We start from the raw sequence: 27885 nt of genomic DNA, 5'->3' as shown, positions 1-27885 counted from the left end.
AGACGAAGGGAGGAAGGTACGGAGCTGTCGCCTTCCCAGCATGGCCCACGCTGCAGCCAGCTCCGTGCAAGAGCAACGGCTGCTCCGCCAGGAGGAAGCGATGGAGGAAAATTCGAAGACCCACACAGACCTACCTCTCCCCACCCTTCAGCCAGCGGCTCGTTAGAAATACCAGTGCAAACCCAAATTAGGGTTGGAGGAGCGCACACTCCTGCGTGTGTTCACCCACTCGCTCCGGCTCCGGGCGGATCCCGTGCAGCGAGGCAGCACGCCGAAAGGCAGCCGCTTCCAAAGGGCGATGGGAGATGGCTGGCTTCTGCCGTGGGCTTTTGTGTCAGTGGGTTTGGTTGTGCGTTAATTTGAAGAAATCAGTATTTTTTTAAAAAAAAAAAATCCCACTTTTTAGTTTTCTGGACAGAATGGGACTGGGGAAAAAAAAAGGCTCAGGTTAGTCCAAAACTCATCTTACTTTCTGAGATGGTTGTTGGCAGAACGGAAAAGCAGCCCCGAAAGAATACCTTCTGTATGCAGGATTTTACATCTACCCAAAACGAACTATTCAGGAGTCTTCGTGGCTTATTTAGCTCTCTGACATCAGCTCTTTACATTTGTGCCCAACTCTCTTCTGCCTTATCATGCCGACTCCATCCCGTGGCCTCTCCGGCTTCTTGGCCTGGGAAAAGGCACGGAAGATCCCAAGCTCAGCTCTGCCCTGAGGACGAGGAGCAAAGAGCCTCGGCAAAGTGCAGGAGGACCTCAGGTGAGCAAGAAACTGCCACTTCCACACCGCCTCTTTTCAAAGAACAAAACCACTTGTTAAACGCCGGGGGGAAAACCCAGAGCCGGGGGCGAGAACAGATACCAGACTTTTAAGAGTTACGAAGGTCACGCCGAAACCTCCCGGTTCATCAAGTTCAGCCCCAGCGCTATCGCGGCTGCTCGGCGACGCCGGGTGCTGGCAGCGAAACTCAACGGAGGGGTCGGGGGGGGCAATAAACCCACCCGGCTGCTCCAGGTCAGCGCTCGCCCGCTGCTCGCGAACTCCCTGCCAGCCTACCTTCGCTCCTGCCCGCGTGGGCTCCTGCCAGCGGGTCCCCCAAAGGCAGGAGCTGCCTAAACATTGCCTTTTAAGGAGCAGCCCCGTCCCGCTGCCGAAATGCTGGCGGCAAAGCCAGGCAGAGCAGCGGGTGCTGCCCGCTCCCCCGGCTCGGGAAGAGAAGGGAAAGGGGGAAATCCTCGAGCAACTCCGGTTAATCAAAACCTCCTGCTTTTAGGATCACAGCCGCGGTGCGAGGAGGCAATATCAGAAAAACACGCTACCCCATAATTATACCAATCTCTGCACATTTTGACAGACTAGTGAATCAAAGTTTATTGCGTAATAAAAGTGTCATTAAGCAAGAACTTTCCTCTCGCTGGGTTTTCGTTCCCCTAGTTAACTTTAATAACACGGTACTCCCCTTTATTGCCTCTCCCGGCAGACACAGTCCTGCCTTCTCCCACTTGGAAACTCTCCGTGCAGCTCCGTGACTCCGGAGCAGAGCAGAAGACTTTGGTGTCTCACTCTCCCAGGGCTATTTTCTCTTACCTCCCTGAACAGAAATGCCACGGCAGTTTCACGCCAGGCACAAAAAAGCCGGGGGGGGGAGGGGGGGGGGAGGGGACGACGGCGAAACCAGGCTCATCTCCTGGCCGGCGGGTGCTGGGAGCAGAGGTCACCGTCTCTATCTGCCCAAGCACCCCGCGGCGTTAGGGCTGGCTTTCCGTAGGACTCGCATCTTGCTTGTTCAACTCCCCGAACCAGCCAGCTGTGGGCTCAGACTGGTACCAGTAACGGGGAAGAGTGTGGCTGGGGCGGCTGAGTCCTTATGGTGAGGAGGATGGTGCCCGTGTCTCCGAGCCGGGTACCCGCTGCCTCCTGCGCCCCGGCCCGGCCGTGCCGGCAGCGGGCTCTGCCGTCGCCTCCTCCGGCCTCTGAGGTTTACCTCTGGAGTTTCGCAGTCGCTGCGAGTTGGAAAGCCCCACCGCGCCGGTCCCTGGAAACGCTGAACAGAGCCAGTTCGAAGCATTAAAGCGGCTGCTTCCTGGCAAAGGGGAATTTGGCTCCTCTGTAGAAGTCTGGTGTTGCAATCTCAGTTTCCCAGGTTGTAACGGAGGGGAAAACATCGGCAATCGGGCTTTACACCAGCAAATCTCCCTGCCTCCTCCTGGCCCCTGGGCTGGAATAACGCTACGTGCTCCCACGCTTCATCCTTCCTCCACGCAGGCTCTGGCAGCTGGTTTTAAGACTCCTCAAGCGCACCTCCAGCATCCAGCATAAAACAGCAAGAGGCACTTTTTAACAACCAGATGCGATCTCCAAAACAAAGCGGTGCTCGGAAAAGATCCCTCCAACGACCCTCCCCTGCTCAGCACCTGCTCGCCCCATTAGCTGGCCCCGGGCCAGTTTGCTTGATTAAAGTCTATCTATCTATTAAGTTCTGTTGTCTATAGAGAGCCCCGTTCCGCAACGCGCAGGATTGGCACTGGGCTGCGGAGAGGGTTGGAACAGCTTAAAGGCGAGTGAGCCAAACACTTTGGGATATTCACAGGCAAAGTAATCCAAGTCCGCAGCTCCCATCAGCACCTGGGCAGCCGGCGCTCCAGAACGTGTAATCACCATCCCGGCAGCAGGTGCATTTTCCAAGCAGAGCCGAACCCGCTAGCACGCCTGTTTGCCTTTGCCATCCCCAAACGGCACTCATTTCCATTTTAATTTCCCATTTACAATCCTCACCGGGCCAGGAGAGTCGGCAGCGACGCAAGTGGGATGCACGGGCTGGGGACGTGAGCTCGACAGCCCATCAACAGGACGTGACTTTGGCCAAAAAAAAGAATTAAAGCAGCGAAAAGAGCTGGCGCAGGAGCGGCACGAGGAGGGGAAGTGGCAAGAAGGGCTGTGCTACACTCAGCACTTTTTAAAAACGGTCTCAGCAAAGGCTCTGAATCAGCGCCAGGATGTAAAGTCACCCCCCGCCGCCCGCAGCCCCAGCTCTCGTGAGCTCCCCGACGCGTGGCCGTGGAGCGCCGGGGTTCACCGTCCTCTCCCTAAACCCCAGAGCTGCGAACGCAGGCAGACGCTCTCGGCACGTCTGGAACAGATCGCACCGATAGCACGAATCTCCGGAGAGCGGTACGGAGCTACACCTCATGCTACAGGCACCAGAGACCGCAAAGAACAACTGCCGAAGCACCTTCCCCATCTCCTACAGCCGGCTCCTGCCTGGCGGGACACGCGCGGGCTCCGGCTGCAGCCCAGACATCCCCGGTGTCGGTGCAGCCCCCGGGGCCGGAGAGGCTGAGCGTTCCCCCCGTGCCACCACCTGCCTCCCCAGGCCCCCACCGAGGCTCACTGGGAACAAACCAGCAGCGGGACGGGCAGAACCCGTCCCCACGGCTCACGGCCCACCACCCTGCGCCGACTCCAGCGGCCAGACGCCATCCATCGCCGGCTGCTGGGCCAGCTCCAGCAAAGCCGACAGGAGAAAGAAAACGAGCAGCTCACCTTTTTTAGCCGTCTCCATCTCCTCTTCGGTCCAGCGAGAGCTTTCATTCATCTCCAGAGAAGCTGGGAAGGAGGAAGGAAAGGAGAGGAGTCAGCTGTGAGCGGGACCCAGCAAGCGCGGCGAGCTCGGAGGAGATGCCCAAATGCCCAAACCCCATCCTGTGCCCCGTTCCTCGGAGGTACGGCAAATTGCCACGCAGTGCAAAAAATGCTTCTGCAGGAAAGGCTGTCGCGGCGCAGGTTCTCACGGCTTTTCCACGCCACGGGAACCATGCACAGCCTCCCCCCGGGATGCCTCTCGGTGATGCGAAACCTCTACTTTGGGAGTGGAAGCGGAGCCAGATGGCTTGAGGGTGGGAGCAGATTTCCTGCTGATTTGGTGCCGCGCACTCTGGCCCGCCAACAACAGGTACCTAAGATGGAGCCGACTTGGGCTGTGTGCTTTGGAGGTGGCAGACGCAGGGTGGGACCGTCACACTCGGTGGAGACGGAGAAAGAGCGTCACCTCGGCGGTGACTTTGGCCGACTGCGTCTGTCAAGGGAGTTGGCCGTGCTTGACCGCAGGCTCCCTCGGTGCCATCACCGGGCTCTCGGACATCTCAGAGCCTCTTCCAGCAATGCCGGGGGCTCACCTGGGGCAGTGCTGCGGCCAGGAGGGGCGGAGAGGGGCGTCAGCACCCTCTCCCCCACCCCAGGCACGGTGCTGGGGACACCGAGGTCCCGCATAAAGCCTTCACTATGCGCCAGTCCCGCTGGCAGCCTAGCGCTAGAGCAAACCCTACAATAACAAACCAGGGTGTGAGTCAGAGGCAAAAAACAACTTGGTAAGGAAACAGATTTCCGGCTCAGGCTGCCAAGGGGTTATTACTCTAAACAACAGGCAAAGCATTATTTCAACAGTGATGAGAGATGTTTTGACAGTGTCCTTTTAAAATGGAAAACAGGCTGATAGGTTCAGGAGAAAGGATACGGGCGAGGAGAGAAGGGAGCATCTTCCAAGAAGCTCTACAAGAAGCCGAGACCCCGCGGGAGGACAACGCAGGCTCCGACGCCCACGGCACCGGGCCGAGGACTCTCCTTCACAGCCGGCTGAGCACCACCACAGGTGTCACCTCCTGGAAGTCGGCGCAGGCCACCGCCTCCCCCAGAAACGCCGTCCGTCCCCCCGCTCCGGCCAGGGCGACAGCCAAGAGGGAGGGAAATCGATACCTCTCCGCTTCCCCTGGCTGCGGGCAGAGCCGGGGCCACCACGCTCATTTACGCAAAAGCGAGTGTCCCCGACGCGCTGTGCCAGGCCCTTCGCTCAGCGTGAGGGTGACTGTTATTGTATGGTAAAGAAATGTCAAAGGAACGGCCCGTTTGGTTTGATTAATGGTATTTACTGAGGTTGCGCAGTTATGAAACAGTTGCCTACGGGGAGCTCCGGCACGCTGCAGTTAAACCACAATACGGTTTTGTGTTGTTTTTTAATGTTCAATTGGTATTTAAAATGCAATAACTTTCTTAGCCAACCTAAATTAAAGCTCTATTGGAGAGACATAAAGTGAAACCAATTGCTCAGACACGTCACTGGAATCGATCCATTCCCTTTTCCCAATTTAACACGGTCTAAAGTCTTTTCCCCGTGTTTGCAGTGAAGTTTATCGAGGACTCTGAGATGCTGGGATAAAAGGAAAAAAATCCCATCTAAGTTACTGGCATTATCTGCCGCTTCTTCGCAGCGTTGCTTAACAAGTTCGAGAGGGAGAGCAGGGCTCCGTTGCGCCGGGAACTATTTATATCGCCTATATGAAAACAGAGCGCTCGCAATCAAGGCTTCAGCCAGTTGTCAGCAGAGGAACAGGGAGGCGAAACACCTCCGAGTGATTTATAGCACACGGAACAGAACAAGCAAGAAACTGCGGAGCAAGGAAACTGAGAGGAGTCACCCTGCTTTTATTTTTACTCGCCTTAGGTAGCGCAGTAATAATGTTATACTTGATAAGAGTACAAAACAGAGGAAAATCAGCCAAATTCCTTGATGCATTGGCTTCTTGAAGTCAGTACCTGAGCAGTTTCCCAGGGTAAGCACCGCTGATGCTGCAGGCGCGGGAGGCAGATGCACCCCACGCGGGGCTGCGGATGCTGCCGTGAATTCCCGTCCAGCCCGAGACAAACTCGGCAGCATCGTGGGGCGCTGCCCGACGGCTGCTGGCAGCCACGGTCCCTGGGTGCCAGGTTACGGGCAGCACGCTCTGCCTCATCCACCTCGCTCTGAAGCGGCTCCCGGCCTCTTCCCGCTGTGCTCAGCCACCCTGAAGGGGTGCCGGAAGGAAAATACTGACCACCGCGCCTGGCCGGCTACCGATGGAGGAGACGAGCAGGGGCACTAGGGACCAGCATGGAAAATGCTGGTTTTGGGGGGAAAACAAGCGCAACCTGCGATGCACAGCACGGCTGCAGCTAGGATGGAGGCTCCTGAGCCGCCGTAACCCGCTGCCTCCTCACCACCTCCTTCAGCTGCAGAGATGAGGAAGGGACCAGCCCAATTCCCAAGGCCGGGGGGGGGCGGGGGGAGGTCACGGACACCGCAGGCTGCAGCCGCACGGGCTCCAGGCAGATTTGAAAACAGAGAGGGCAGGAGAACTGGCAGAGACCCAGGCGAGCCCAGGAGGGCAGAGCAGGCTCCTGCGCAGCGCTTGAGGGTACCTGGAGCCCGAGCTGCCGCAAAGGGAAAAAAAAACATCTCTGGGTGCAGGAGGTGCACGAGCCCTGCAGGAACCCAGCCAACGCGCCGCTAACGACGATGGCTTCCCTTTTCGTCTTTTGCAATACTTTCCCTCTGAGGCCCTAAAACCCACTAACACTCAGCCAGGACAAGCCAGGCTTGCAAATGCCTCTGCTTCATCCGGGCGAACCGCGCTGGGTAATTTGTGGGATGGAGAAACCTCACTGCTGCCCCCCCCCGAATAAGAGGATTTCCCAAAGGAAAACCCTCCTCTGCGAGCAGGGAGCAGAGCAGGGCGATGTTCCATCCCAGCAGAGCGGACACCCCAAAAGCCCTGCCACGGTCCCCCCGTCCCCGCGCCTGCCGGTACCCACCCAGCTCTGCGCTCTGCTGCGGGGCGGCCGCCTCCTCGTTGTTGGCTTCGTTGGCCATGGAGCGGGTGATGCGGCCTTTGCGCCTGCCCTGGCTGTTGGCGGTTTTGCGACCTTTGGAGGTGACGGTTTCTTTCTCATCGTTGTCTTCCCCGGACGTGTCGTCGTTCTTGTCCCTGCAAAAACAGGGAGGGAAGAAAAAAACGGGTTGTGGGGTTGGTCTGATTTTTAGGTCAAGCAATTATTTCTCCGCACGTGTTTGGGGATGGTTGTTTGGTTTTTTTTTTTTTGTTGGTCTTTTGCAGGGGCAGGTCTGCATTTATTTTTTGCACACGCAGGCTCTTTTCCGGGCTGGGAGCGGACCGGATTGGCGGTGGGGTGATTTGCGGTGGGGTTTGCTTTCTGCAGCTGGCTGCAGCTCCGCCACCAAGTGCACGCAGAGACCTGACGGAGACAGGTTTAATACCAGACCATTCAAATTCATCCCTGCCTCCTCCTCATTTATCTTCCTGAAAGGGACCTGCTGGTAAATGTCTTAGCAGCCTAGATATAATGAAGCCAGATGTTCTTTTAAACCAAGTATTAAGCCCATTACAGATAGCTAGCGGTCTGCGTGCCAACCTTTCCCCGCCACGGCTCCGATGCTCGCCGTGCGGCGCGAGGGAGGCAGGGCTGGCTGAAGCCCTTCATCTGGGAGCGCTCACGTCGACATCAATAACGCTAAAGGTGAAGTGCCACGCTCGGCTGCGCCCGGATTGCTCCTCCGGCTCCCGGGAGGCTCTGGCAACAAAACAAGCTGGAGGATCAAAGGGGCTTTGCGGGTCGATTTGGTTTTATAAAACAACAAAAAAACCCCAAAGGTATCAGTGTCGCTTTCCCAGTTTGGGAGCAGCAGGGAGGAGGAATGAAAGGAAGAACAGGCTCTGCCCTTCGCTCCCTGCGGAGGAGGTTGAGGTGGGTGCACGTGGTCCTGCACGGGGGCAGGCAGCCCTGGACCACGCCGCTTCCCACCACAGCATCCGGGGGCTGCATCCCTTCGCCGCAGCCCCTGCCCGATGCCCAGCCCTCGTGGGAGACGGAGGGAAGCAGGGTAGGGAGGGCCGTTCCTTACTTTGTCAGTTCTTCTTTGTCGTTTTCTGTTTCCTGTTTGTCTTCCTCCTTCTCTCCCTCCTTCTCCTTTTCTTTCTCTTTTTCATCTTTCTCTTCTTGGCTGCTCCGGGGCATTTGCTGCTGCTGCTGCAAAACAAGGGACACAAAACAAACCAAACCCTCAGCGCCGAGGCGGATACATCGCAGCACCTGGGCCAACCTAAACAAACGCGGCGAAACAATGCCGGAGGGGGGGGGGGGCGAGCGGCCAAGAGGAAAAAGCGCTGCAGGCAGAGGGTACGGGCAGGGTGCTTTAGAGAGGCCACGGCGGCCGAAGGCTTTCCGGGGAGATCAGAGGTAGTTCAGGATGGGGCACAGCAGCCACACCGTGGCTCCCATTCCAGGCAGTGGGACACCCCCGGCGGCTCCCCCGGGGTCACGCAGCGAGCAGGGACCCGACATGGGAAAAGGCAGGGAGGTAAGAACAACCCCCCCTCCCCGTTCCCTGCAGATGACGGCTTAGCAACACGGGGCGTGACAGGCAGCCGGTGGGATGCATTTTGCTGGAGCGCGAAGGAGACGGGGGCACCGGAGATGCCCCGAGGCTCAGCGACACCGATGCCATCATCTTTTTCCCAAGCATCTGACACGGCCCACGGGGAAAGTTTATGGCCTCGTATCACCGAGAAGGGAAGATGCCAGCCCCCTGCCTGCTCCGTAACGCCTGGAACCCTCGCTGGAGGCCGTCCACCCAACCGCCCCGACGCCGCTGCCGTCGCTGGGACAGAAGGCGCCGCGGTACCCGAGGGAGGGACACAGCGATTATAATAGTTCTGGATTTTGTTTCAACAGCTGCAGGAAGGAGGATGCCGGGGAGGCCTGGTTCCCCTGACCTCCCTTCCCTCTGGCAACCGGCGAACGAGAGGCATTTCATAGAGAAGTAGAAATTAGAGACGGAAATGATTTATTAAACCATCCTGCTCCCGGCTAATGCGAGGCTGCTCGCTCCAGGAAACCCACCCCGGCTCCTGCCCGAGCTGCAGGGCTCCCACCACCCCTCCGAAAAGGGTTCGGTGACGTAATGGGGAGGGAAATTGCCTTAAAGTGGGTTTATCAACGGCAGGTATGATCCCAGGTGGCCTGGCCTGGCCCGCACACATTCAGCAAGTGCCGAGGAGGTGTGCCCACGTCTCTGGAGCCGGGGGGACTGGCCTGTCCCCGACCCGCAGGAGCTGGGAGGCTGCCTTGAGCATGGGTGGCCCTGCGGCAGTGGCACTGGGTGCGCGTTAAACCCTCTGCCCCCACGGGCCGGTGCTAAAATGATAAGCGGGGAGCTGCCAAAATGAGCTTCGGAGCAGTTTAACGAAAAAAGCTTCTGATTCTTTTAGGTCTTGGTTCAATACAAGTCCTTAAAACACAGGCGCTGCCATCCCCGAAACCCTGCAGACTTTCAATTCCTCCTCGTGCCGGGGGCAGAGGTGGCTGTGCTGCCAGGACCCCGCTCGGCAGCACATGCGTGGCATGCTCAGCTGGCCCCTGCGGCACATCCCCGCTGGCACACCTGCCGAAAACACCCCTACCGCATCAGCTCGCACCCCCGTTGCACCCCCGGGAACGGCTCCGTGGGATGCGAGGTCGGGGGGGAGATCCAGCGGAGGAGGAGTCGGGGAACGGTTGGGATGAGCACTTGGTTGCTTAAGTTTTTTCATGTGTCCATAAATCTGTTAATGCGTGGGGACCGGGCTATCTCCGGCAGCAACCGGCCAAGCCCCGGTGCCAGGCGCTGCCCCGCCAGCCCCCGAGCCCGGGCAGAAGCGCGGGGCAGCCAGCAAGGCTGCCGGGAGCGGGAGGCGGGCGAGCCTGCGCCGGTGGCGCAGGAGCGAGGGACATCAGTCACACGCGTTTCCCCAGCGCTGCCCCGAACTCCCCGACTCCCTCTGAGTCGCGGCTTGGCGAACCCCCAGCGCGGGTTCAGCCTGGACCAGTGCCCCCCAGGCGGGGGCTGTGACCGCCGAGGGCCAGGCGGGAGCACAGGGCTTCGGGCAGGCTCTGTCCCGGCCGTCACCACCCACCCGTGTTCCCTTCACCGTGTGCTTTGGCAAGGGAGGGGGAGCCCAGATGGGTTTCGCAGTATTTCTACCACCCTGTTGTGTATGTTTTCTTTTGAGGGATGGAGGAAACCCTGTGTCCCACAGATCCCAGCGGCATAAACCCAGCTCTCCTTCCAGTCGTAAACCCAGCTGGGAAGGCGCGAGTCCCTGCCCCAGCATCAGGCTGGCGCGGGCTCTCAAGGGAAGCTTCAGCATCGTCTCATCTTGTCTCTGTGCTTATTTGAACCCGGGGGGGGGGTCACCCTGAGCAGCGACCACAGCTCTTCCCCAGAGGGATGGCAGTGATGGGAGCGAGCTCCCCGCAGCAGCCTGCAAGAGCAGGGGGGGAATGGCAGGGAGAGGGGCGAGCGGCCACAGAGGGTCACGCTGCAACGCAGGAGCTTGCCCGCAAAGGCATGCCGAGCTCCAGCATGACAAGGACAAGCAAATCCCTCTGGCCCAGCATCATCAGGCCACTGCGTATCCCTTTCGTCTGGGTTTGCTCCCACAGAGGTCTCAAGCTCAGCCTGGTGGGACATCAAATTAGGGCTTCTCCCACTGCAGAGGAGCATCTTGATCCAAGGATGCCCTCTAGTGATTGCCCTGCTCCGGCCACAGCGGGGTGCCTGATGCGATGCCAGGAGTAAGAGCACAGCACCCTGCGCACAGCAGGATGGGATGGGATGGGATGGGATGGGATGACTCCCACCTGCCTGCCCTCTCCCACCGGGCTGAAATGCAGAAATCAGGCAGCATCGTCACCATGAGGCCACGGCAGGGAAAACTGTCACCTGCTGCACCCGTGGTGGCGTTCATGTCTTCATCTGAAGAAGGCTCCTGGCCAAATAGTGCTTCGAAGCCTGGCAGGAGTGCAGTGACAGCTTATCTGCTCTGCCGGGGCTCGGCTGCACAGCGGGGCACCCTCCAAACACCCTAGAAAGCACCTCTGGGGACGGCCATCCTCATGAATGCCACCTTACATCCCACCCGGAGGTTCATGCTGGGCTGGAGGCCGCGGGGATGGTTGAAGCACCCAGGGCTCTGGGGGGAAACAGGCTCACCAGGGTCCCAAACGAAGCTGGGCAAGAGCTCAGCCACACGCAGCACAGGGGGAAAGGAGGAGGGACGCCCCGCTGGGGACCCACCATGGCAGTCGCCTCGGCCATGCCATGTGTTCTGCCCCAAACCTCAGACCAGGACGGCATCAGAGCCAGACCACGGCACGGCACAGTGCCGGGAAGTCACAGCCGGGAACCCGTGAGCCGGCCGGTCCCCCCCTCCCGGCGCACGGCTGCCCCCGCGGTGCACGGGGAGGCTATTCTTAGTGCTGGACATGGACCAGCTCTGGATGATTCAAGGGACGGGATGCCATCCCAAAGCATGACAGGCCAGGAAATGCTTCCCCAATTACCAGCTGATGTTTCACGCTGCCCCGGTTAGAGGTGGACCGGCAGGTGGGTCAGCTCTGAGCCGACACGCCAAAGGCGAGCACCAAAACTGCTCAGCTCTTGGCAAGCTTAAACCTCTCGCCACCTACAGCCCCCCGGGGATGAGGCACCCCACCTCCCGGAGACAAAGCAGGTACGTGCTCCCCTCCTTGCCGGAGAAGGCGAAGGGATGTGCCCGAGGCCAGGGAAGATGCCTGTGGCAGAGGGCAGGGCTGTCCCTCCTGTCCCTCCCTCCCAGGTCGGACGCTCTAACCGCCGGACCGCCCTTCCTCCTCAGCATCGCTGCCGCTTGTTTTTTGCTGCCGACACATCCTGTTTATTTAAAAAAGGCCCCGGGACAAAATCGCACGCGTGAGCGAGAGGCCGACCCTGCTCCGAGTCCGCAGAGATGGGCGGCCTCCTTCCCCGCGCTCCGGCATGAGCTGCTCCGTAATTACAAACATCTGCTCACCTCTACCCCAATTTCTCACCGGCCCTGGAGCAGCTGGAGAGAAGCAGAGTGCTGCCAGCCCTCCCGGGAGCACCGCGGGTGCCGCCAGCCACCCTCTCGCCGGGGGCCGCGGGCTGGCACGCGTGTTCGCCCCGGAGCCTGGCTCCTCTCCGGAGCAACACAGCTCGCCCGGCTCCATCGGGCCGGGACATCACGGGGATTTCAGCCGCCGCAAAGCTCTGGCTCCAAGCGCACTTTCAGGGGACACCGGCTTCAAGGTAGGTCCTGGACACCGAAACACCGGCTCTGCTGAGAACCAACCAACTCGCCGCATGTCCCGGCAGCGGGTCTGGCTGGGAGAAAGCCCCGGCGAGGAAGAGGTGCAGCTCCTCCCACTCTGTTTACTTCCTCCACCGAGGCTCTGCCTGCTTCTGGAAGCAGGAGGAGAGGGCTGGAGGAGGTGGGGGCAGCAGCTCCCCACCTTCGCCCTCCCCAGCCCCGCTGGAGACGCCTGCCGCCTTGGCACAGAGACGGTGAAACCACCCAGAACCCCCTTCCCGGCCAGCGGCGTGTCCCCCCCCCCCGAATCACCCTGATCGCACGCTCCCTGTGAGCTCCGGACCCTTATCTCCCCCCAAATCCCTCATCTCCCCCCTCCCCCCAGATCACTCACCTCCCCACTCCCCGGCTCCCGCGAGCGGCCGGTCCCCGACAACCCCATCGCCGGCTCCCGGCCCCTGCTCACCGCCCAGCCATCCGGGCGCGCTGCGCCTTACATTCTCCGGCTCTGAAGGCTTCCTGACGATTTGCATAGTTAAGCCGTAAACTAACCACAACATTCCTCTTACGATTTTGCAATCTGCTGGAATAACGTGGTCGCTCTAAGTCGAGTCGATGAATCATCATCTATAAACCACAGCTCTCGTCACCGGGGCTCTCAGTGCTGGCTGCAGCCAGCGTGATTAATCCGCCAGGATGCCAAGCTTAACCTACGGCGCAGGGCTATTTATTTTCCAAACTTGCAAACCTCCGGAAAATGACTGCTCCTGCCTTCCCCATCCCCTCCGAGGCGAGATGTGCCGGGCCGCGGCAGGGGACCGCGCCAGAGCCCCACGTAGGAACCTCCCTCGCCGCTCGCAGGGCATCCCGGCTGGACCGTGCACCTTGCAACTGAGGCACCCGCGCCTTCTCCCAGTCCCCAGTGCCGCAGCACCCTCCAAATACGCACCAACACACCACTGTTGCCAGCACAGCTCGGTTCCCCAGCCCTGGTCCTGCGGAGGACAGGCACGGCCACCATTTCACAGCACTTCTCCTTAGCTGAGCTCACCCCTGGGAGACCCCTTCCTGCCCCAGGACCACCAGCTCCTGCCACCCCCGGCCATGCCGCTTGCTGCTGGACGTGCTGGCAGGGAACCGGCTCAGGGCACGGTGACGGCACTGTGCAAAAACCTGTCCCCAAGCCCAAGTGCTGGCTGGGGGTGACATCTCCTCTCTCTCACAGCAGGTTTCGAGGGCGGACTGCCTGCCCGCGGGATGCCATTTGGCTGCCAGCAGGGGCGTCACCTCCATTGCTGTCACTACGGTGCCCCGGGCTCTTACAGAAGATGAACACGGAAACCACCGATTCCTGCTTGCTCCTTAAATCGGGACGGAGCAAACCACGAGCACCTACGCCCTTGTGCCGAGGGAACTGCGCGTCCCAGGCTGAGCTGCGAGGCAACTCACTGCAGTGCCACCCAAGCCCGTCCCCGGGCACCGCAGGCAGCGAGCTCCGGGGGTTTTTGCTCCAAGGTGGCTTTGCAGCCCTTGCCGCAGGCTCGCTGCAGCAGTGCGGTGACACACGCCAACTCTCTCCCCACCGTGTCACACCTAAGTCCGCCTCAACGGGGACTTTGGAAGGAGCTGCACCCCACCGGCACGAGCCCTGTCCCCTCCAGCCGCCGGGAGCGCCCGCTCGGCCGTGCTGCCTCTCCCGCGCGTGGGGCGCTGGCTCCTCACTTCTCCCGCGGGTGACTTCACACCAATGGCATTTATGATGTTCTCCAGGGGCACTCGGCTGAGGAGCAGGCTCAGGCCGAGGTCATTGCACGCAATCAGGGAGTTGCAAATTAAAACCAGCTCGAGATAAGCCGAAGACAAAAGGCCTACGCTACGCTGGCCAGGAATGCCTGGGGTTTGCTTTGCTGCTTCGCCGGGAGCCTCAGCACGCCTGCGATGGCCATATGTGCGCGTGGGTGCCTGCTGGCATCACCGTGAACGTCCTGTGGGGTCCAGCACGGGCACGGCAGGGCAGGATGCACTGCGCTCTTTGCGGCACAGCCGGCGGGACTCAGCGCTCGGCTCCCACCGCTCTCCCCAGCCCCACGGGACGCCGCGCAGAGAGAGCATCTCTGCCAGGAGCAGGGCTGGCACCGCACCACTGCGGCTCGGCAGCGTCCCCTCTCCTCCACCACCCACATTCATCCTTCCATCTGCTTCCAAACTCGCCCTCCGGCAGGTCACACCGACGACAGCCAGGGGAGCACCCACAGCGCCAGCCTCCTCTATAGCCATCACCCTGCCCAGGCGCCCCGGGTCTCCCCTGGAGCATCCTTCCCCCTTTGCCAAAGCCGTAGCAGAGGTCGAGGTCCCACCACCGAGATCTGATGCCACATGGACACTGTGAACAGCGCTCCCCGCATCTCCCTGCCCGTCCCCTGGCGGCAGGCTGGATACGGAGCGTGGGGAGGATGGCTTAGAAATACATGTATGTATCGCGTAACCGACTCCCAGGGCCTGGAGCCTCTGATCCAATGGTCTGGAACGCCTCAGCCCTTGCTGCCACCCACCGCCGCGCAGCCCGGCTTCTCACGACCGCGCACGGCACCCTCCGCTCATGGGAGAAACCACAAAGCAAAACAAGCCGCTGCCAAAACAACAAGGAGAGGAAGAGGAATGTCTGCCGGCGACTTGGCTTTGATCGCTCGCATCCCGGGGCCGGGTTTGATGCTGTTGGCTGTGGAAGCCAGCTGAAAAATCAAAGGGCCGGGCTCGGATTTGATAAGGAGAACGACAGCGAGCGTGGGGCTCGCTCGGTTCGGCTCCGACCACGACGGCCCAGAGCTGTGCTGCTCCTTCGCCAGTAAACAACACACTCTGCGCAACAGCAATCATTGCACGGCAGAGATGGAAAACGCTGGGGCCGTGCCCAGCATCCCGGGAGGCACCGAACGGACCCCGCACACACTCGCCAGCACGGCTCACGAGCACCGCAGGCCACAAAACACGTCCGGTGCCAGCAGCGAAGCGTTGGCAGCCGCAGCTGGGCTGGGAAAGCCCCGTGCCATCAGCCAGGCTGCCGGTCCTGGGGGCGAGCAGCGTGCCGGGGACGAGGAGAGGGACCGGCTGCAGGACTGTAGGGATGCCGGACTCTTCAGCATCACCTGCCAAACTACGGCATGACCGCGTCCGGTGCGCGCACCTGAGCGTGGGCTCATCTCAGGTGGCACCAGGAGCCTCTTGGGAGCGGGAACCTTTTGGGCAGGGGCCCCTGCGCCGCTCAGCCCAGCACGGCAGGCACCGACGCCTTCCCGCTGCTCGCTCCAGGAGCTCGGTGAAGCACAGAAGCGATTTTTACAAGACCCTACTCGCTCAGATCCCTCCTTAAATCACCGAGGGCTTTTCCATAAGAGGAAATGTTTCTTTTCTGGGTCGCCGCTGAGTTTTTTAAAAAGTGATTTGATTGCTCGCGAAGGGAAAATGACCCGAGGGGAAGAGAGCGTAACGTTTGGAAGCGGTGGAGATGAGCCCTCGCTCTATCCCGGGCAGGGAACACGTGTTTTCTCTTCTCTGTGGTTTGCTTTACCCCGCTCCCCGCTGCCTGCAGCCCCCCGGCCGCATGCCAACCCCCCTCCAACAGAGGAAGGTGCCGGGTCGGCGGCTTGTGGGATGCAGAGCAGCATCCACGCATGCCGCAGACGCACCAGGAGCAAAGCAAGCCCCGTTTTCCTCATGGCACCAGCTTTCTCCGGGGTTTTCAGCTGAGCCTACTTTAGAAATCAACTTAGCGCTGATGCAACCTATTTCCCGTTGGTTCCCAGTCAATCCTGGATCACAACAACAGATAAAAAGGACTCATCCCCAAATCCAACCACTTCTATCGCTCTCTGCCCCGCTGGGAGGATGCTGCAGGTCTGCTGCCAGGATCGGTAATGCCCAGCCTGGATCCCAAACCCCCATCCTGAGGAGTACTCACGTGGGCGCAGGCGTGGTGGGGCGCTCGCTGGGAGGATGCATCGACCTGCTGCTGGAGAAACACGAGTCCGATTTCGGGGGCCAACCGGAGTTGGGGGGGGGGGGGGGAGTGTCACGTCACTTTTGAGTGACAATTTTATTATCGCTAACTGCAGATGTGATCAAGCTGCACGGAAGAGTCCAGCTGTGGTGGCCAAAGGGTCCATCCGCAAGTAGTCCATTGTGGCAGCCCGTGTCGATGCTATCCCAGAGGGAAGTGGCTGCGTGTCACTGCCTGCCGGTCCCCGTCTCCGCTCCGAGCCCACAGGTCTCCCTGCTGTCCCCACACTGCCAGCAGCCCGCGAGGCTGCGTCGGGACCTGGGGACGGAGCAGCCATCCTCCTGCAGCAACTCATCCTTCAATTCTTTTCCCAAATATGGCCTCATCGTTCTCGTTAAATCACCCCCAAAACTGCAGCGGGGATTTCAGGAATGCGAGTTTCCATTGTGTTTGCCCGATGATGCTACCTAGAGAGGTGGCAGGGATGCGGGAATGCTGCAACGTGCTTGTCATGGGGGAACGGGCTTCATACACCTTATGGGGCATCCCTGGGGACAAGGTTTGGGAGCGACGGGAGCGGAGCCCAGCCCAAGAGAGCAGGCGCCAACGGAGGGTGACAGGATCAGTATCGGCTCAAAAATCACCGTGTCTCACACCTCACCCACCTCCCTCTGCACAGACACCCTAATGCTCAACCTCACCCGTGACAGGGCAGCGATGGCCCCTGGGTGACAGCCCTTTACTAGCCCCAACGGCACGCTCGGTACCCGGCAATCTCGGCACCCCGGAGAGGGCAGGCGGGAGCTCCCATTTCCAGGCAGGGAGGCCAACGCGGGCGCTGGCAGAGAGCATTCAGCCATGCACAGGACAGGCTGCAGACCCCGAGCCCTCACCCCTGAGTCCCCCAACACCGCTGTCAGGCTGCCCTGTGAGCCGGGAAGCACCAGAGCCACGCCGAGGCGTAGGAAAAGCACAAGAAACGGGTATTTTCCCAGAAACAACCACCTGTCCTGATGGAAACTGATGTCTTCACAGGGCACGTACTGCCAGGCACCGAGCAGAACCCGCTGCCTCCAAACACGCTCTAGCGCAACCCTCCGCACTCGCCCTAAACCCACTGCCTTCCACAAGGATGCTTTTGGAGCCCATTTGAGCATTCTGGGGATTAGCTGGTTTTGTCTGGATATTTTTTGTTTTGGCTACGAGGAGATAGAGATTTAAAGAGCGAGAGCCCGTGCCGAGCAGTGCACGCACGAGCACCCAAGGGATAAACGCTCTGCGAGATGTTTCTCCCCATGAGGCTGCACTCGAGCAGGACCAGGATTGGGTTTGATTTCTTCTCGTGGGTCCTGCCCCCCCCAGCCTGGCCAGGTAGGTTTCCAAGGCACCAGCAGTGCTGTCATACCGCAGATGTGTCCGGAAAATGAGCCAAATTCAACCCCCTTTGTGTCCCAGCAGTGAGCTGACCTGGCCCAGTCGGTGGGATGGGGCAGAGCCGGGGGACAGGATGACAGCAGGGCCACCTCGCAGCAACATCCCACCCGCAGAAGATGAACCCGCACCCCAACACTGACATCCCAGGCCTTGTTTCCGACCACGCAAAGTGTTCCATTACAGACCTCTTTGCAGCCACGACCATTCCCCACTGCCTGCTCCGCTGATCATCTCGGTGCTGTTCAAAATCCACGCTCAAGTCAGCACAGGCTTAAACACATGGAGAATAATTTATTGGTATTTGTGGCTGCAAAGTTTACTGACCGCATCCAGGGCTGTTTCTGCACGATGTGCACGATTTTAGGACAAGTATTTCCCCGCGTCTGAAAGAGAAGTTGTCAAACCCTTTGTCGCTAACGAGGAGCCCCACCCCGGATTGATGAAAATCGAACGCTTCCCAGAAATAAGTATCATTCATCTCGTTAGCCGTTGCGGTTAACGGAGCGGGGCCACAGGCACAATTTGTGGTGTAAGAGGCAGTTTGCTGAGCTCTGGACCTGATCGTCACTGAGGGAGGAGAGGTGACGGCAGGGCAGGGCCGGACCGTGGCGGCAGCTCTGCTCCTGCCCCGGGGATGGGGAGCACGGAGCCCCGGAGCCCGTCCGGCAGCCTGAGCCCCTGCCCGCCGGGACGGCGCTTCCGTGAAAAAAGTAAATGGCTTGTTTATAAAAATCCGGGCTGGGGTTGTTTATCCGCGTCGGCGAGGGGAATGGTTTGTGTTTGGGGAGGGCGGGACAGCCGGCGGGACGGATAATTCGATTTGGTTTTTGGCAGGGGGTAGGGAAGAGGGTGGGCCTGGGAACGGCCGTCAGCCCTGGCAGGGGACCGCGCCGGCTGCCCGGGCAGGCCAGGCCGCAGCCCCCGCCCCGCCGGCACGGCTCCGGCACCGCTCCCCGGCGGAGGACGGGGGGGTCCGGGTTGGCTCCGGTCCCCCTTGGGTGCCACGGAGCGAGTCCTCGAAAGCGTCAGCACTAACGCACAGGGCCCTTTCGCCGGGGAATACGTGAGCGCCATCTGACAGCCGCGCCGAGGGGGACCGCCATGACGGCATGTCCTGCAGGCCGCGTCTGTCCGCCGCGGCGCATGACTTCATCCACCTCTGAGTCATCCCCAGGGCGGGCAGGCGGCTCCTCCGGCCGCCCACCGCTGCTGCCGCCCGACCCGCTGCCGGCGAGAGCACCGGCGGCTTTGCCTTACGGGGCGGCCGCCCGCCTCCCCATCCCGGCACCGCACGGGACCCCCACAGCTTCTTCTCCCCCCGCGAATTCACCGGCACCGCCGCAGGAAGCATAACCGGTCCATGTGGGCACTGCCATGTGGGCAACGCTACTCCAAAATCAAAGCGAATTTCTTTTGGAATAAGAACCCCGCACTCCGCACGGAATAATTATGTTGAAATAGAGTCACTTGCATTCCAGCACGGTTTCAGTCCAACCTTGCGCTACCGCAGCCCGGCTGAACAGCTTGCCCAAATAACGAAGCACATGGCGCTAATTGCCTAGCTTCAATTATGGTGCCCCTCACTCCAGAATTAGGGGTGTTCGCAGAGAAACGCTCTTTGAAATACCCCGAAGAGCGACTGCGACAGCCCCCCAGGCGACACATCCATGCAAGGGCCTTTCATTACAAGCTCATGCAAATTTATGCTTATTACTGCACATTAAATATTGGATCACATCATTTTACCATCACTCAAACTTTTTTTTTTTTTCCCCCCAACGAGAAATTACACACTTGGAAGTTATTCCTCTCCCCATTGATTCCCCCCTTTCAGGGTTAAATGGCGTTTTTCGTACCCGAACGTAGAGGATTATTTTAGAAAGGATCTTCATCTCGGGAGCCTGAATATTATGCATAATGATCCATCAGATGTGTGCGCCTTTCATTCACGGGCGCTGGGGAAGGCGGCGTGCCGGGAGCATGCGCCCTGCCTCCGAGCGGGCGGCTGCTCGGTTTTCTGACAAACTGGAAGCAGAATCATGTGAAGTCGCCGCTCTTGGCAGGAGATTTTTAGCAATAAGTAGCAGCTTTATGAGAAATATCCTTTGCCAGGGGACCATCAGCCAGGCAGCAGTGGGATTCTTATTTTTTAATGGACTTTTAATAAGTAGGCCACAATGATAATCTTGACACCAGAGTAGCTTTATTTCTACGTGTAATTATCTCCACTTCGCTCTCAAGCTCCCCGCAGCCTCCAAGAGCAAATAAGACCACCAACCTCTCCGTGAGAAAAGGAGCGAGAAAACAGCATAGGGCCACTTGAAACGCTATTTGTATCAGACCTCATCCGCTCCTCTCATCTGATATAAAAGTCAACCTCTCCTCCTCTCCTCTAAATCAATTAAATCTCACTTTTGGTGTTTAACTCCTTGAACCCTTACCAGCAGGAAAATCCAGGCTCGGAGCACGGGCAGCACCGGGAATGCGGTGCCATGTCTCCCAACGCTACAGGAATTAAGTGTTCGCAGCCCCGTCTCCTCCCTGCACGCTGCTCATCCCCCCGCTGTCCCCCCGTCTCTCCCGGCCTTCATCCCGTCACCGTCTCTGGTGGCTGAGCCCCGGTGGAGGGGCCCAGTGCCGCCGCTCCCCAGCCACAGCCCCAACTTCGCTCTTGCCCCACATGGGCAACAGCTTGAAGGACCTCCATGGGGTTAAAAATAACCCCATGTCTTCCCAGGACACCCTGGGAAGAAGCAGGGAGGATGGGCAGGCGGGGTGGCCGCTGAGCCTCCAGGTCGGGTTCCTCCCAAATGAGCACACCTTCTGCAGGTGCAAGTGGAGTTTGAGCAGCTTCTGAAGAGACTCACTAAGCAAAAATGCCCCCAGGAGCATCCCTCCATCCCAGCCCTCCGTGTTCGCCAGTAGCTAACCTCTCCCGTGCCGGTCGGCACAGCCACACGCCGACCCAGCCTGGCCTGGGGAAGCAGGTCCCATCGGCACGGAGATGCCGGCTCCGTGAAGGGGTGCAAAGGAGATGTGGAGGTCCTTCACTGCTCCCACCAGCTCCTGGCAGGACTTTCACCAACACGTTCCTGCCTTCATTACCTTGCAATCCCACCCCAAAACGCCTCTGTGCCCAGCACAGCCTCCCTCTGCGGCAGGGCCCCAGCCGTGCCACCCTGCCAGCCCCTGCTGTCACCCTCCACAGCAGCGTGTCCTTCCCAAGCCTGCACGCAGGCTCTGCCAGCGCTCCTCTGCACGCAGCCTTGCAGGAAACGGACGCAAGAGACGTATGGAAATAGCGTGGGTATCGCAGCACAAAGCGTGCGTCTCGAGAGCCCCCAACACCTCTGGGGGAGAGCCGCTCCAGGCTGGATCGTATGCAGCACCTCTTGTTCTGCACCTCACTCCTACTGCTGTTCGTGCAGCCAGCCCTTGGCTCTTACAGCTTGTCTGAACATCCCACCTTCCACCTGAGCATCAAACAGTCCCAGGAAATGTTCACTGCTTCACTTCTCCCCCCCCCCCCCCCCCCCCCAGGCTCAGGGATCTGACTCTTCTTTCAAAATCCATAATGTTCTGGTCGAGCTCTGCTCCAGCGGAGGTGCGATCCGCTCCCCTCAGAGCCCGGCAGCCTCTGCCTCTCAATGTTTTACAAATATTGCTGTCTCCTACTTGCAAAACCAGTCCTGTCTTTTATTACGGACGACGCAGCAAGTCCCTGCTTCCAAAGGCTGGCACTGAACGAGGCTCCGAATGGCAGCACATGATCACAACTGCCCCGGCTGGACCAGACTCAGCAGCGAGGGCAAGCGCCGTGGGAAATTCCACAGCCAAGGATGCTTTGGATACTTTCAAAAATCAGAATACAACTAGTACCTGCTGGGCGCAGGTGGCTGCCGGGGTAGGGAGGTAGACACGGAGCAGAGCGTTGGATCGTTTCTCTCCCTCCACACTTGTTACTTGCTCAACTTAACACTGAAACCAGAATGAGCTGTGCTAAATGTCTCCACCGCTAACAAGAAACAAATGTGGCCTCATGTTCCAGTTGCTGTGATCTAACAAAACAGACCATGGTAAACACTATAAAAATGTACTGGAGGGAACCACCCTGTGTTTGCTGGGAGAAGGACTGGATAATCTAATAGGGCTTTATCCATCTCTAATGTCTCTGAAAAAAGAAGGGAAAACTGGGCCCCGTCCATGACATTCGTCATGTGCTAGCTATTCTGATGTCTTAATGCTGCAGAAATCAAATTGGAGCAAGGCTACCTATCCGCCTCCCAATCAGGATCTAGACCCAAGTGCTGCTTTTTATGGCCATGCAGCGTGAGGAGCTGCTGATGTCAGCGGTGGCACGGGCCAGGCCAGTTTTTCCATCTCTATCCCCACGTTATCTGGAGAGAGACTCCCTTTGCGGTCATCGCACTCTCCTCATGACGCGGATAAGCGTTCACTTCGTGGACCTGGGGATCCACCAGCAGGAACTTCCTCCAGCCGAAAGCACTCCTGGGGACACGGTACCTGCCCAAAAGGTTAGTGCTTATCTGGGTATCGTGGTACCAGCAGCAATACTGACATGGTCACGTCCAGATTTGTATCTCGGCCACGGTAACGGCCAGGGTTGATTCAGTCACCTACCCCATGGCACTTCCCGGTGCCCTAAGTACCTGCCTGGCCCTTAACCAAAGCGTTAAGGGTCTCCTCCAGCTTCAGCGCCAAATCTGCCAGCCCCCGCGGGGATCTCAGACACCCTCCGGCACTTCAGATAGATTTATATGCCTCTGCTCAGGCGGTCACTCCCGCACAAGCCGCTCTCCTCTCATGCCTTTGCCCGCAGGACAAGCCTTGGGCAGGCTCTTCAAGGCAGGAGCACCCCCACCCAGCCCCCAGGAGCCCCGTCCCCATCCTCACGCCGGCTGCCATCTCCGGAGGGGACAGAGAAATGGGCCCCGCTCGGTTCTCACACAGAGCCGCAGGTCGCACGGCAACTCCGTGCTGCTCCTGACACGTGACCAGGTTTTCTGCGTTCACTCCATCCCCCTTTTCCAAGCATCTTGGGTTTGTTGTTTGCTTTTTTAAAGCTACTGCGACCTTGGCACGGGGATGGACAAACATCAACTGCCAGAAAACAGCATGTTCTGAAACGCTACGCAGAGCAAAACCACAGCCCCATCGCAGTCTGCAGGCAAGATCCCCATCTGGGGAGGGGAGAAGAGAAGCGTTTGGGGTGCTCAGAGAACGTGCTGCTGAGAAGCCGCAAGTGCAAAGCGCCGCAGCTCTTCGCACAGCCCGAGGGACGACGTTTCCACGTGCTCCTTTAGCTCTTACCTGGCTCTTCCCGCGTCGCCGGTAATTCCTTCTTACAAGGTTCTTGTAATTCTCATTCTTCTTGGTCAGGTAGTAATAGAGGACGCAGTCTGCCACCGTCTGCAACGACACGGGCAAGTCAGGGAACGGCAGGTCCCGGCCCCTCGCTCTGCCGGGGCGCAGTCTTCCAGGAGCAGCGCTGAGGCCCCGCCGTCGCCTGGTCTCCTGCTACTCCTGAAGATCTGCAGCCCGAACAGGCTCCCCCACGCCTCCCTCCCAAAGCCACCCAAAGGTGGAGCTGGCAGCGGTGGGCATTGCACGCTGCCCTCCTAAAAAAGGCTCAGCTCTTCCAAGGGGCAGAGCGCGGCCGTCCCGCAGGCGTGCCCAGATGGAGATGGGGGTGCGGAAAGAGAGCACCCCGCGTTGGAAGCAAAGCAGGGGGAAGGGCTGACCCCAGACGACTGTGGCAACTGAAGGCAGAAGAGGGAGAGCCGCCTGTCACCCTCTGTTGTGGTTATGGGAGGCCCAACCTGCCACGCGACTGTCAGCTAGCGTTATTGCCAGCCATTAAGCTCGCTGGCTCGAGCGCGCACCACTTTCTCGCAGACAGATTGAGACCCCGGCGCTCAGGAGCCCCAACCGAACTCCAGCTCCAGCGGTTGGCTCCACAAGCGCCATCCCGGATCGGACACGTTAGGAATACAAGGAGCCACGGCTGGGACGTATTCTGCTCCTGAACAGCACAGAGCGTGCCACGCTGGGGAAAAAGTCCTTCGCTGAACTGGGTGGGCACCCGAATGCTGGTCTTGGGCTACACCTTCGTGTACAGGATCCGCGGTTGCATGAAGAGAAATAATCCCACAGACCCATGGCGCCTGCCGGCGCCTGGGAGCGGGGTGCTGCCGCGTGCTCCCGGGGGTGCACGGGGGCTGCGCTCTCCCCGTGCCTGTGCAGGGAGTGCGACCATTTGCAAAAACAGATTGCAACTTTTAAAGTGTTAATTGGATCTCTTTCTAATCTAGCCCTGATTATACACACACGCGCGAACACAAAAACTTACAGTCATCTGTTCCAAGGGCTAAGATCACTATTTTTTTTATAATGCAATTTAAAAATCTATTAATTCATTACATTGAGCCATACTTTGCATCTCTCTCCAACAGGATAATAGATGTGTTCTGTATCATAATTACAGCCTGATATACAAACGAGTACAAATAAAATTAGAAGACATTTTACAGCTTGGAACACAGACTGGATCGTGAGCATCATCCAAGTCCCACCACTTTCGGCTTTAACAAGTGGGAAAGGCTGGAAAGAGCCCGGTATCTTACGGCGACAACAGCAGCATGCGGTTGCTGCTGGCCTTTGCTCGCTTGCTGCTTTGGACAGGCAAGTCAAGGTCTCATAAATTATTTCCCCTGCCTGAGTCACGCAGAATCAGAGAGTAACTTAGGCCGGAAGGGACATCTGCAGACCATCCCCGGAAAGCAGAGGGGTTCCCCCAGAGCAAGTGGGCACTGCGCGGATGAAACACTGCACGAGATGGGCAGAGGATGCAACTAACTACAAGGAGGGGAGAAGCAGCAGCTCTTGAGTGTTTCTTGCTCAGGAGAACACCTGGTCCACCGCTGTCCCTCCAGGCCAGGTCCGTCTGGGATCTGCCTGTATGGCCTGTCCCACAGAAGGTACCTGGCTTGCTCAGAACAGGATCAGAGACTCGCTCTTCCTTCAGATCTCTTTTTCAAACCTTTCTTCCATCAGCCCAATTAACAGCAAAAAGGAAAAGCCCAAGAAGCGCAACAGAGAGGTGTTGGGAAAGGTCAGGCCCTCCTGCGAGCAAACTACTCCTGAACACAAAGAGGTGCATAGAGGACACCAACCCGAACTGCTGGATGAACTGGGACTCAGCCCACCCTCAAGATGTCCCCCGTGAGCAAAGAGGGGACCCCTCCGCTTTCCACCGGGCAGCCGGGTGCCCGCACCTCCTGTGCGACAGCCTGGCTGGTGCAACGTGCCTCCAGGAGATGCTGGAAAGCAGCTCCCCCAGGCAGATCACGGGGTGGGCTGCGACGCCTACGCGCCAGGCTGGATGCGTTCACACATCTCGCGGTGCTGAGCTCCCTGCCTCTCCGCAGCTGAGTCAGTCCCTTGTCTCTGCAGGGAGCCGGGAGGCGTCTGGACCGTGCCCGGGGCTCTGAGCCACCACCGCCCACAGGTGCCCAGCATCCGCCGGCCGCTCCAGCACCACAGGGAGCTGTGTGATGGAGAAGAGAGAGTGCCAGGCAGGATGAAGCCCGGCAGGGAGGCTTACCTTCCTGTCCAGAAAGGAAGCGATCAGGCCGAAGTTCTTTGGATGCTGCATGAACCTGCGGGAGCAAGAGGGAGGGGGGTTAGTGCGGGTGCCGGCTCCGAGCCCCCTCGCAGCCGGGCTGCCATGCCCTGCGCGCCCGGAGCAGCAAGGCCAGTTCCCCGAGGGACTCAGGGGGTTGCGAAAATATTTGTCTGCTGCTCAGCTACCCAGAAAGGCAGGAACATTAGATTTAGCCCAGTGGAACTGGTCTGGATGGAAGCTTTGATGCGCAGATGATGGGGTGGGAGCGGGCAGGGGGCTGGCAGCGCCCAACAGCTGCCCGTCACCCTGCTCCATCCCGCGGCCACACAAGCCCGTACCAAAGGCAGGACGGGCACGGAGGGCAGCTGCACACCTGGCTGAGGACTCAGGATCTGGCAAGGCATCGCCGTCAACGGCCGAGCACAAGCACCCCGCAGCGTGGCTGGGGGAGCCCCCGCCGCCGAGCAGGACCCCAATCCCGGCTGGGCTGTCAGGAGCAGCTGCGAAGGACGGGAAGGGAAACCTAAACCTCAGGAGGAAGCACAGAGCTGCCACGTTGCTGAGTTGCTCAAGAGATCCCCGGTGGCACAGCGGCTCCAAAGAACGCCGCCTCCTGCCCAGGAGCTGTCAGCAGGCTCGCCCGCAGCTCCGGCAGCCCGTGAGGGTGCATCGCCCGCTGAGGAGAAGCTGTCCCCGGGCGCAGAGACGTCTCCTCCAATCAATCCCTTCGCCCAGCTGGTGGGGAAGCACCAAAGGCCAACAAGCCCTTGGCACGAGGTGGTCCCGCCAGCAGGAGCACAGTTAACCAGTGCATCACCGAAGCGTGGGGAGCCTGGCTCTTGTGCCAGGGCTGGAGTGCAGCGCTGGCCCCGCTGGACATGCTGCCACCAGCCTGGTTCTGCCCCGGGGAGCCCAGTGGCCAGGGTCAGCTCCACTCGGCACGTGTGGCTCCGCCGGCTCCCAGGAGCTGATGGCTCTTTGCCCCAGGGAAAAGGATGAGAGGCAGGAGGTGGGTGAGCTGCGGTGCGGGTGTGTGGCGCGCGGGATGTGGCGAGCAGCTCGGTGCCTCCAGCCCCACCGGCAATTTCCCCGGGGCTGCTGGCCAAGCCCTCTCCTCCCGCCTTTGCTGCTCAGCCCCGCTGCCAAACCCACAGCCAGGGCACCGAGCTGAGCTCAGCCAGGGCCTGACCGACTCCAGCCATGGCAGCAGGACATGGGGGCTGTCACCCACGCCCCAGTGCCCTTCTTGATACAGGACGCCCACCTGGTTTGGGTGGCAAAGCTAGAGCCCTATCACCGTAACTGGTCACCAGAGGAAGGGACCTCATCTCCGCTTTTGCAGGTGACAGTGTGACATGGGGGGGACATGGGAGGTGGGAGCATGGACAGCAACAGGACTGTGATCCTTGGGTGCTTAATGGGAACCCAAGTCTCTACCAGCCTTTCTACAACACAGTCACCAAGGGAGATCCCTCAAGACGCGTGACTAAATAAGTACAAGAAAAAAGAAACCAGAAATGCTGGAGAGGGGGAAGAAAACCAGCTGGGCTGCTCAGACAGACTGGGATGAGAGCACAGCTCTGGAGCTGGCTCATCACTCTGGGCACAGCACAAACCAAGGGCTGACCAAGGGACAGGGTTTTCAAGGCCACGTTGTCAATGATACTAACTCAGTGTCAGGGGCAATCCAGATGACAATCCACTGTTTTTCACGGGTCAGGCCATGTCCCACGATGAGGGACGGATGCTGCGTTCTCCCGGTGCCCAGCACGACAGGGATCAAGGGGTGCCACAGCCATCCCTGCTCCTTCATCAGCAAACCACGGCCCCCCTGGGAGCAGGCTAGCGATGGGCTCTCAGTAAAGAGACCCGAAGTCCTGCCCAGAAGCAAATCAAACCAGACTCTTCCTTGTGGTTATATTTTAACGGCTAGAATGAGTTCAGACCTGCAGCTTGTTGGCCTTGCAGGGCCTGGCTGTGTCCTCCGAGAGGGGTGAACAAAAGGTTGCACCAGGTTTTCACGGTCTTAAGAAGAGGCCGGCTCTGGGCCATGGATGACACAACTCTGGTTCACCTTAAATAGCCAGGCCAGAAGCTGCGGCACACCAGGGTCAGCTCCGCTCGGCACGTGTGGCTCCGCCGGCTACCAGGAGCTGATGGCTCTTTGCCCCTGGGAAAGCTACCTGCGCACTGGGATCGGGGCAGGACTCCCTTGGCCCTCCTTACAGCTCCCAAGTACCAATCTCTTAAAACGAGCTTTGAGAGAGCCCTGAAATCCTGCTGTATTTATGCCTCCAGCTCCGCATCACCCACGGTGATGACACAGAAACCACCGTGCACAGCAGGATGCATGAGCTGGGTGTGGATTCCTCCAGCCCCATTAGCCAGGCACGGCCCCGCCATTAAAGACCAAGTAATTAGCCTTTGCGTCATTTGTGGGCAAGCCTTGCTGTTTGGAGTGTCACATTTTAAGGCTAATTAGCAATGAGGATTCTCCTCTACCAAAGCCTTGGAGCCGGTTTGCTTGTTTTGTTCTTTTTTGGTCCGTTTTGGCAATCAGTTATTTCAGCTGCAAACAGGAGTTGTCACGAGCAGGGACGGGAGGAAGGATTCCGGACACAGAGAGGCTTCCAGCATGGCTGGCCGTGGCCCTGCTGGTAATCCATGGAGCCATCTCACCATCGCCCGGAGGCCAGACTAAGGCAACGCTGCGAGGGATGAGGTGGCTCTGGCGCAGCCCCGTACCCCCATGTCCCTCCTGCCCAGAGCAGTGAGCCCCAGCAGAACTCATCCTGCTGGAAGCTGCACTCCAGCTCTGTTTTTACAGACACACGGGGCACACTGGGGACAC

At 59.3% G+C, this 27885-nt stretch overlaps 1 protein-coding gene across 1 annotated transcript in view; it reads right to left on the bottom strand.

Annotated features, from left to right (window-relative positions):
- The window catches only part of NCOR2 (nuclear receptor corepressor 2), a 258054-nt gene that overhangs the window by 58589 nt on the left and 171580 nt on the right, over positions 1-27885 (bottom strand). The window contains exons 13-17 of the mRNA XM_082491424.1: positions 25014-25068; positions 22721-22819; positions 7734-7858; positions 6626-6798; positions 3545-3607 (exon numbers count right to left, since the gene is read on the bottom strand). Of these exons, the coding sequence (XP_082347550.1) occupies positions 3545-3607; positions 6626-6798; positions 7734-7858; positions 22721-22819; positions 25014-25068 (515 nt within the window). The remainder of the gene's footprint in view (positions 1-3544; positions 3608-6625; positions 6799-7733; positions 7859-22720; positions 22820-25013; positions 25069-27885) is intronic.

This window comes from Vanellus vanellus (genome assembly GCF_965231255.1).
Source record: "Vanellus vanellus genome assembly, chromosome: 16".
Classification (NCBI taxonomy): domain Eukaryota; kingdom Metazoa; phylum Chordata; class Aves; order Charadriiformes; family Charadriidae; genus Vanellus; species Vanellus vanellus.
The sequence above is the reverse complement of the archived record's forward strand: the minus strand, read 5'-3'. Positions and strand labels throughout refer to the sequence as shown.